Source organism: Monopterus albus, unplaced genomic scaffold, assembly GCF_001952655.1.
Source record: "Monopterus albus unplaced genomic scaffold, M_albus_1.0 scaffold320.1, whole genome shotgun sequence".
Lineage (NCBI taxonomy): Eukaryota > Metazoa > Chordata > Actinopteri > Synbranchiformes > Synbranchidae > Monopterus > Monopterus albus.
The window spans coordinates 544,913-554,796 of record NW_018128200.1 but is presented as its reverse complement, the minus strand read 5'-3'; the positions used below and the strand labels follow the sequence as shown (position 1 = coordinate 554,796).

At 39.8% G+C, this 9,884-nt stretch overlaps 1 protein-coding gene across 4 annotated transcripts in view; it reads left to right on the top strand.

Annotated features, from left to right (window-relative positions):
- The window catches only part of thada (THADA armadillo repeat containing), a 216,528-nt gene that overhangs the window by 27,206 nt on the left and 179,438 nt on the right, over positions 1-9,884 (top strand). For all 4 annotated transcript variants that reach the window (XR_002276928.1, XM_020624135.1, XM_020624136.1 and 1 more), the window contains exons 20-21: positions 137-271; positions 851-1,011. Coding sequence is in view for 3 of the 4 variants with exons in the window: in XM_020624135.1 (XP_020479791.1) it covers positions 137-271; positions 851-1,011 (296 nt within the window). In the remaining variant the exon portion in view is untranslated. The remainder of the gene's footprint in view (positions 1-136; positions 272-850; positions 1,012-9,884) is intronic.

Here is a 9,884-nt window from a genome sequence, read left to right as displayed (position 1 = left end):
CAACAAAACAAATCATTCACATATTTTTTAGGACAGAAGTATCTTTCAGTTCAAAGAACCAGTTGAATGGAAAAATAAATATGGAAAAAATGCCAAGAATATGACAGGTGTTTGTCTGCGCATTTGAACTCGGCAGGTCTGCAGAAGATCCTTAAGGAGATCCAGCCCAAGGACAACAATGATTTCTTCACCAGTGCTAGAGAGCTGGACACACACCAAGGAGATGATCACACACAGTGTCAGACCACACCTGTGCCATTACTGGACACTGGTGGGTTACATTGTTGCTTTATACTGATTATATTTGATGTCACAAATGAATTAGCCTTTTCTTTTTAATGGATGAAGTTGTGAATTGAGTGTGTTAACAATCGGGTTAGGTTCCCTAATTTTACGATTTGCCCAATTTAACCCATACCTTCTTAGTTAATATTTTATTGGTGTCATTGCCACTATCTATAGAGATGGAATCAGTGAAACCATTAAGTCATCACTGCTTGTGGGTAGAGCATTGATGTCCTGATGGGGGCAGTGTTTTCCCTTATTATATGATACATTTACATGGTGTACAGTTGCTCTGGAGCTAAACTACTATATTTTCACATTAATAAGGAAAATATAATGGGACCCAACACGAGCAACAAAAGAAGAGATGTAATGTGGCTCTGGGACTTATGGTTTGTGATTTATACAAAACTGTAATGTGTAATATAAAGGTTTATTACATAACAGAACAAATCCATTGTTTAGTTTAAATTATTAGGTAACAAACCAAAAAGCGATCAAACATTTCCCATGTCATTTTTTTCATGTGGGTGTGTGTCACTGTTGGTGTATGTGTTGGCTTCAGGCGATGAGGGCTACAGGGTGACAGCCCAGATGGTGCTGGTATGTTGCTGGCGGAGCATGAAGGAAGTGGCCATGCTGCTGGGAGAACTGTGTCAGAGCCTGCCTCTGCACTACACCAACGACAACATGCACACACACCCTGGGCTCATCACAGAGGAACAGGTGAGATCCTGATGAGCAGATCACACCTCACCCCAACAGAAACCAAGCAGCTGTCACTTCTGTTGTTGGGTCCCAACCACTGACTTTGTCAGATAAACCTATTTAATTAATAACACACAGGCTACTATTAAAAATTCAGCTAATAGATGCATGGAGGGTCGGACTAGTTTTGGCTCATGTTATCCTCTGGTCCTGCCTCTTGACTGTATTGTCACTCCTGTCCATTTCTTTTATTAGGGATATGGTTTCATTTATCAAACACTTATTTATTCTATGTCTGTTCATCGATTTTATGCATTTTATCACATTGGCAGCAAGTTCAGAATTGGCTTTATTGGCCAGGTGTGTTGGACAGGATGAATTTGACTCTGGTACAGTGGCTCTCAATGTGCATGTACCTATCACCATGCTAGGCAACAGCAAGGGGCAAGAACACAATATACCAACATAAGGCTGTGTAGTATAACAAAATAAACAAGCAATAAACAATGTAAACAGTAAACAGACAGAGGAATGTTCATTAGGAAACGAGATAAAAATAGAATAAAAATGGAGTACTTAAAAATAGAGACCCGTATGGATCTGTATAATCTGTACAATGTATATTTACAGGTATTGCACTAAGGGTTATTGTCCAGCCATACTGTTGTGGGTTAAGTGTTAATCACAGTGACAGAGGAAGAAACTGTCCCTCTGCCTGGTTGTCTTGGCGCACAGTGACCTCTCACCAGCATGTTCTGGATCTGCCATTAAGTGTCCTACCAGTTGGATGTGTCTGGAAAGTGCCCAGGAGGCATCGTAATCATATGCCTGAACCAACTAAACCTTTTATTTTTTTTGTCTTCAAAGGAACAGCGACTGTACTTTAAGCTCTGAGTGTCTGTGCTTCTTACCCTGTCTCTAAGGGTGAGTCCAGCTGCCCTATGGCGAAAACTAATTTCAGCCATTTGTGGTTGTGATCTGATTCTTTTGCTCGCCACTCAAAGCTCGAAACCATAGGTGGCGGCTGGAATGTAGATCAGGTGACAAATCAAAAGCATTGCCATCCAGTTCAGCTCCTGTATCAGCACAATAGTCTGATGTGGCATCAATCACCCTGTCACAGTCATGCTACATTTTATCCTCACTCATGAACAAGACCCAATACTTAAACTCCCCCACCTGTGGCAACAACTCACTCCCACTTCCAACACAGCAAGAGCAGGTTTTAGTACCATGGCAACTGCTAGACTCATGTTACCTTGCCTAAAAATGTTCCCAGTATGTTGCACTCAGTGTGGTATCAAGATAATAAATGTGTTGGAAAGTAAGCCCTGACAATGGAAATCAGTGTGTGGAGAAAGTTGGATCCATACATTGCTACATGACCATGACCAGTCTGCTGTGCTGTGCACTCATAGTATGTCACATTAAGTACTCACTGGAGACTACTGGACATCGCAGGGTAACCATAATTACCTCAGAGTTACAGTGCATTATATTGATGAACAGTGGGAGCTCCATTCACATGCTCTAACTGTAATGAAAACAGAAAAGAGAAATTTTGCTGAAATGTTCACAGAGCATTTCATTCATGTTTCAAACATTTCAAATAAAGTCAGCACACTTAGCACAGATGGTGCAAGAAATACGACTGCTGCTGTGAGACATCTGCCTTTTGAACATGTCCCCTGTGTCACGCACAGTCTCCATCATTCTGTTAGTTTCTCTGCAGAACAGTGTGTTTGACAATGTCCTGGCCAAATGCAGAAAGGTTGTGGGCCACTTTAAACACAGTCCAGCAAGTGCTGCAGAATTAGAACAACAAAGTGAACATCTTATTTTAGTGTTGCAACCAAATGTTGTTGCACTTCTGTTCGTATAGCAGTACTTTTAAAACTAGAGAAATGCATTTCTTGTCGTAAATGCATGTGGATGCTAATAAGCAGAAAGATCGAAGAAAGAAAATGCCTGAAATCAATTGCTGAAACAGTTGAAAGATGAGAAGAAATGGCTGAAGTTCTTTGTTGAAACAGTTGAGAAGAAATGGCTGAAGTTTTTTGTTGAATAATCTGAAGGATGAGATGCAATAAAGTAGAAATGGCCTTGAAGAGCTGAACATTTTGATACGTGGATGGCTTTTCTAGCTGAAGGTATACTGAAGTTATTAAGATGTGAAAATATTCCAATTTGGTCCCTACAGAGTAGGTAAATCAAGTAGGTGTGAGCGTGTGTGTGTCTGTTGGCTGGGGGGGTGGGGGGGACAGAGAGAGAGAAAGGGAGAGAGGAGTTATGTAGGGGCATGTCCCAATTGTGCTGCATTTTATGAACCACCAGATGGCACTCTAAGTCTGTGTCACTGACTCAGCACTTTGAGCTCCCATTGACTTGTATTGCAAAAAAATAAAGTGAATAGATTAAAAAGTATATGTTATAATGAAAAATACAAGCAGGGATGTGCTTGAAGAGTTGAACAGAGTGAGACCTCAATGGCCTGTAAAGCTGAAAGTATGCTGGACTTAAGGGGCGGCTGTGGCTCAGGAGGTAGAGCGGGTCGTTTCCTAACCAGAGTGTTAGCGGTTCGATTCCCGGCTTGTCCAGTCAACATGTCGAGGTGTCCTCGAGCAAGACACTAAACCCCCAGTTGTTCCCGGTGATGTCACCGGTGTGTGAATGCATGAGTGCTTGGGAGTGCGAATGGGTGAATGGCCGAATAATGTGTGAAAGCGCTTTGAGTGTGCTGTAAAGCATAGAAAGGTGCTATACAAGTATAAGACCATTTACCAAAGAGGACAGAATATATTTACATTTCAGGGATGGGTTGGATTAGTTATCTGTTGCTGACATTACAACAAGGCTAAAGTAAATACTGCTGTCTTTTGTCCACAGTCAGTCTGATGAATAAACTGGAAAAGAAGGAACTGGTGGCGCAGAAGAAGAGAGAGGTGAGGAGACTCTACCCAAACTCAGCTCTGTTCCACCACTGGGGTGAGGAACTGTCAGAGGAGGAGCAGATAGAGGCCCAGAAGTTGTTTGAGAGATACGGCTACAATGCCTTCCTCAGTGACAGACTGCCCCTCAATAGAGAGATCCCAGACACCAGGCCCCCTGGGTCAGTATAACTTACCCCTGATATACACCTCATTCAAAAATAGGCAAAGTCTAATGCAACAGCCTTGCAATAAATCCTCTTTCATGAAGGTGGTAATGTTCAGTTTGTGTTCAGTTTGTTTCAGAGGTGTGACTGTTTAGGAGTTTGTAGTTAGTGCCGCTGTTTAACTAACTATACTGCATTATGTAAAGCCTGTTTGTGTTATTTAGCTCAGCCTCATTGACACACATTACCTGTCAAAGGTTTGGACACATTTTCCCATTGAACTGAGTGGGAAAGTGTCCAAACCTCTGACTAATAGTCTGCGGAAATGGGCTGCGGAAAATAATAGAGAAACACTTGTCACTGTTCTATGGGACAGAGGAATAAGATATACTGTATCAGGATGAATTTTGGAAATGCTCACATAATCCCTTCTTATCACTTAGAGCTGAAATGATTAATTATTTGATTAGTTGATCATTGGAAAATTGAAATAAGCAAAATGTCAAAAAGGAGGAGAGGAGAGGGGAGGGGAAGAGAAGAGAGGAGGGGCGAAGTAGAATTTTTCCCATTCATTTGAATGGGGCAAAACTTTCAAAATAAAGCTAAATATTTCAGTATGAAGTTTAGAAAAATTCTGAATAGAAGCATGAATGTCCTTGAGGAGCCGAACACTTTTAAATCTGAAATAGCTGAAAGTGGGCCGAAGTAGAATTTCTCCCATTCATTTGAATGGGGCAAAACTTTCAAAATAAAGCTAAATATTTCAGTATGAAGTTTAGAAAAATTCTGAATAGAAGCATGAATGTCCTTGAGGAGCCGAACACTTTTAAATCTGAAATAGCTGAAAGTGGGCCGAAGTAGAATTTCTCCCATTCATTTGAATGGGGCAAAATTTTCAAAATAAAGCTGAATTTTTCAAAGGTATGAGATTCAGAAAAATTGAGTAGAAGCATGTATGTCCTTGAAGAGTTGAACATTTTGATACCTGAAATAGCTGAAAGTATGCTGAAGTCTAATTTTCCCTTTTATATTAATGGTGCATTGTTGTGGAAAAAATATCTCTTAAAGCTCAGTGAGCGTAAAATAAATACTTAACATCAATTCTGAAAGTTATTAGATATTTATTCCTGCAGGAAGGAGTGAACTCTGAACAGAATGTCTAATACAGTCTGTTGCAAAGAAGCTCAATGAACAGAATGCGACTGCCTTTCTTATACTCAACATACAACAACAGAAAACAGATGCTCAAACAGATAAAGGAAACAGAATACTGATTAAAACAGAATACATGTTATCTAGTTCAGCATTCACACAAAGGCATGTATATCACTACAAACATGCGGATACAGTCATTTGTGTAATGTCACAAGCACACAAATAACTGCATACTTGAAAGCATCAGTTAATAAACCTAAAGGGTGGTATAAGAAAAATGACCACCACACTCCCTCCTTTTGATTAAATATTAATCACAACAGTACATACAAAAATTTTCTTAGGAACATATCAAATTTATCACACTGAACATCATAATGTAGAAGAAAACCCAAGCATAATGTTTTTGTGACACAGGCAATCATGAAGCACAAAGAGGGTGACAATAATAGGTCTACACCAGTGTGTCATCCTCAGAATCAGAGTTGTCTAAGCTATAAGCAGTCGATGAGAGAGAGTGTGTTGGGTGGCAGGTCAACAACATCATTTCAACAGTTTGAGAAACAAACCTGTAGATAGTGCTGGGGATGTAAGTACAGCAGGATGTGCCTATGATTACACAGACACCTCCATGTAAAGCAGTTAACTGATCTAAGACCATTTGGTCCTGCATGGCTGTGAGCCTGAGGCCTCTTAGTTCCTTCCTTACAGCTATAAAACCATCTGTTGTGGCATTCACGAACATAGGGAATCTGTAATCAAATGGAACTGGTGAGAGCAGAGGTGAATGGCTGGACAGAGGCATGTGCGTGCACACATAATTACTCAATTTCATAGCTATAACCATAGCTGCAACGATGTGGTTAGCAAATCTCCACCACATATTAGTAGCATTTATGTGTTAACCAGTTATGATGTGGATGTTTGACAACACGTTTACTGTGAATAAACTCAGGATATAATGAAGTTGAATTTTCCCATTCATTTGAATGTAGCAAAACTTTCAAAATAAAGCTAAATATTTCAAAGGTATAAGGTTTAGAAAAATCCTGAAGACAGGCATGAATGTCCTTGAAGATCTGAACATTTTGCTACCTGAAATAGCTAAAAGTATGCTGAAGTCAAATTTTCCCATTCATTTGAATGGGGGAAAACTTTCAAAATAAAGCTAAATATTTCAAAGGTATAAGGTTTAGAAAAATCCTGAAGACAGGCATGAATGTCCTTGAAGAGCTGAACATTTTGCTACCTGAAATAGCTAAAGATATGCTGAAGTCAAATTTTCCCATTCATTTGAATGGGGGAAAACTTTCAAAATAAAGCTAAATATTTCAAAGGTATAAGGTTTAGAAAAATCCTTAAGACAAGCATGAATGTGTTGTGTGCTCGGACACGGAAGTGAGCGAGTAAATGATAGACTGACCCAGGTAGCTGCAAGCAGTGCTGAATTTAATTACAGTGCAGTGGCAAAGACAAGGAACAAAATAAACAAGCAAGCGTGTAATGAGTAATGGGAGTAACCGGGTGTCGATCAGCAGCAGAAAAACCAGTTTGTGGAGAGATGGATGGGAGTAGGCCGGGCTGCGGACGCTGGGGGTCACTCCTGAACTGGTTGATGCGGAAGCGGTGGTAACTGCGGAGACAGAAGGTAGGAGTTTGTACAGATGATTAATGGTGACTGTGCATTGACCTGAATCGTGGAGACTGGAAGGGCAGAGGGAGGTCCAGTGTCTGGAGGAGAAACCCTTGGAGGAGAAAAACAGCAGACGAGGCTTGTGGCAACGGGGAGCAGAAGACTGAACTGGCAGGAGCTAGGAGAATGAAGGACTAAGAGACAAATGGTCAAATACAACAACAATAGAAGGGGTCTGAGAACAAGATTGAACTGGCAAGGGAGTGATAAGTGAGCGGCATATAAGTAGGGGCAGAACTAATAAGGTGCAGCTGGTGCTAATCAGGGGCGAAGAAAAAGGGAAACAGTGAGGGAGGAGAGAGAGAGACGGGTGCAGCCAGGCAAACCTGACAGAATGTCCTTGAAGAGCTGAACATTTTGATACCTGAATGGCTTTTCTAGCTGAAAGTAAACTGAACTTACTAAGATGTGAATATTTTCCTATTGGTCCCTGCAAAGTAGGTAAAAGTAGTGTTGTGGGTGTGGGTGTGTTGGTGTTTGTGTGTATGTGTGTGTATGAGAAAGAAAGAGTAGTCCTACACACGGAGAGATACTAGTGTGGCTATCGAAATGACATAAAATAAATATGCAAAAACCATAAAAAATATGAAAAAGCTGTTTACAGTATGAACAGTTGAAGAGTTGCTGAATAGTTATTAGTTGAAATGGTGGTTTTAGCTGAAGGTGTGCTGAAGATATTAAGATGTGAAAATTTTTCTCATTCATTTGAATGGGGCAAAATCTGCTAAAAAAAGCTAAATTTGTTAATTATAAATGTTACAAACAATAAAAATACAAGCAGGAATATCCTTAAAGAGGCTTATTAGCTGAAAGTATGCTGAAGAAATTAAGTGCCGAAAAACGGACTGAAGAAATCAGAATAATAGTAAAGAACAGGATAACATAGTGTGGATGTCTTACAGTATCCACACAATAAAGAACAGGATAACATAGTGTGGATGTCTTACAGTATCCACACAATAAAGAACAGGATAACATAGTGTGGATGTCTTACAGTATCCACACAATAAAGAACAGGATAACATAGTGTGGATGTCTTACAGTATCCACACAATAAAGAACAGGATAACATAGTGTGGATGCTTTACAGCATCCTGTTCTTTATTGTGTGGATGCTACAGCGTCCATACAATAAAGATCAGGTTACTGTTTACAGAACTCCGGTTCTGGCATCTCTTCACTGGCTTCTTGTGCGTTTTAGGATTCTTTTTAAGATTCTTTTATTTGTTTATAAGTCCCTGAATGGGCTTGCACCTTTTTATCTTACGGAACCTTTACGTCAGTATAATCCGTCGCGGTGCCTTAAATCAGCTGATCAGGTTCTTCTGGAGGCACCAAGGGCTAGGCGGAAAACTAGGGGGGATAGAGCTTTTGCTGTGGTGGGTCCAAATTTGTGGAATGCATTGCCTCTTTATATGAGGCAGGCCCCCTCGATGCCCATTTTTAAGTCATATTTCAAGACCTATTTGTACTCATTGGCGTTTGGACAGGGCTGAGACTGTTTCAGAGTGAGTAATTCCTTGATTGGACCCAAATGCTTAATATCTCCGGCATACCTTGGGTAGAAGCGCCATTTCAACTTTATTCAACTCGTGAGACGTTCAGCTACCAATGGTGCAAAAATCATCTTGATATCTTTTATGGTTTTTTTTTTAGAATCAACATTTTATAATAGATGACAATCGTAGAGAAAATTGTCACGAATTCAGCTGTCAGTGTTATCGAGATTGGATGAATGGTATTTACGTAAGTCGCTCATTCCAGCGCATACGTCTCACTGCTCCATACACTTACAGTCAATACAGAAGATCCGCTGAAGCAAAACGTCGGCATATTTGTAAATCGTAACTGTTCCTTCATTTTGTTTAATCTTGACATAATACAACGGTGGAATAACACAACAAAGTGCTGTATTTATTAATATTGGGTGTCATGTTTGCTCATCGCCGTCTCTCGCTCTGTCATTCCCTGACTTGCAGTCAAATAATACGCGCTGAAAGGAAAACGTCTTTGTAATTATAAAACGCCGCGGTTCCTTCAATTTGTTTAATATCATGACAATACAACAGTGTAATAACACAACAGGCTGCTCTGTTTGTTTGAAACTGAATGCAGAAATGCAGGTCTGGTTGTCGCTCCCTGCGTCTCTCTGCAGACGCTGTCAACAGCTGCTTGTCAACTGTATTCAACTCGCGAGAAGCTGAACCTTAACATCTCAGGAATAGCGTGGGCTAGAAACGCCATTTTAACTGTATTCAACTCATGATATAATCAGGCATTGATGTTGTAAATATCTTCTTGATATCTCTTATGGTTTATTTTTAATCCATATTTATATTTTGTCTACTTCTCCATTCAAAGTCAATGGCTCCATTCTTTTCCAATTACCCCCATTCTAGTGTCACCTGGCCCCGCTCCGCATTCGTCTGTGTGTTTCTCATCGATTCCTGCCATGTTTCTGCTCCTATTCTGCCATCCTTAAAGCTCTCACACACATATAATATATGAAAGTGGTAGAGAAAATTGTCAGCAATCTGATTATGCCATTATTATTGCGATCGGATGTTGCTATACCCGTGAATTAGCGAAGTTAATCTACCTGAAGTATTTTCGTGCTTCCTGTTTCGTCAAAATAACATCTGGTTTTCAAAATAAAACCTGAAATACATATAAACTTAAAATAAAGAAATATTGCTCAGAAATATAAATATTTCAATTATAGATGAAATTGTCATAAATGAATATATTCAATTACAGGTTAATATTTGAAGTCATAGTTTATTTATGTGGGGTCTCAATATTTTGTTCTCCCCAGCTACATGTATATGAGAAGATTACAATAATAGGAACACCTCTAAATATTATACAGATCATGTGCACAGTTAGGACAATGTAAATCTTACTTTGCCATGAATGCCACACAATACAAATGACATATAAAGTAGATGA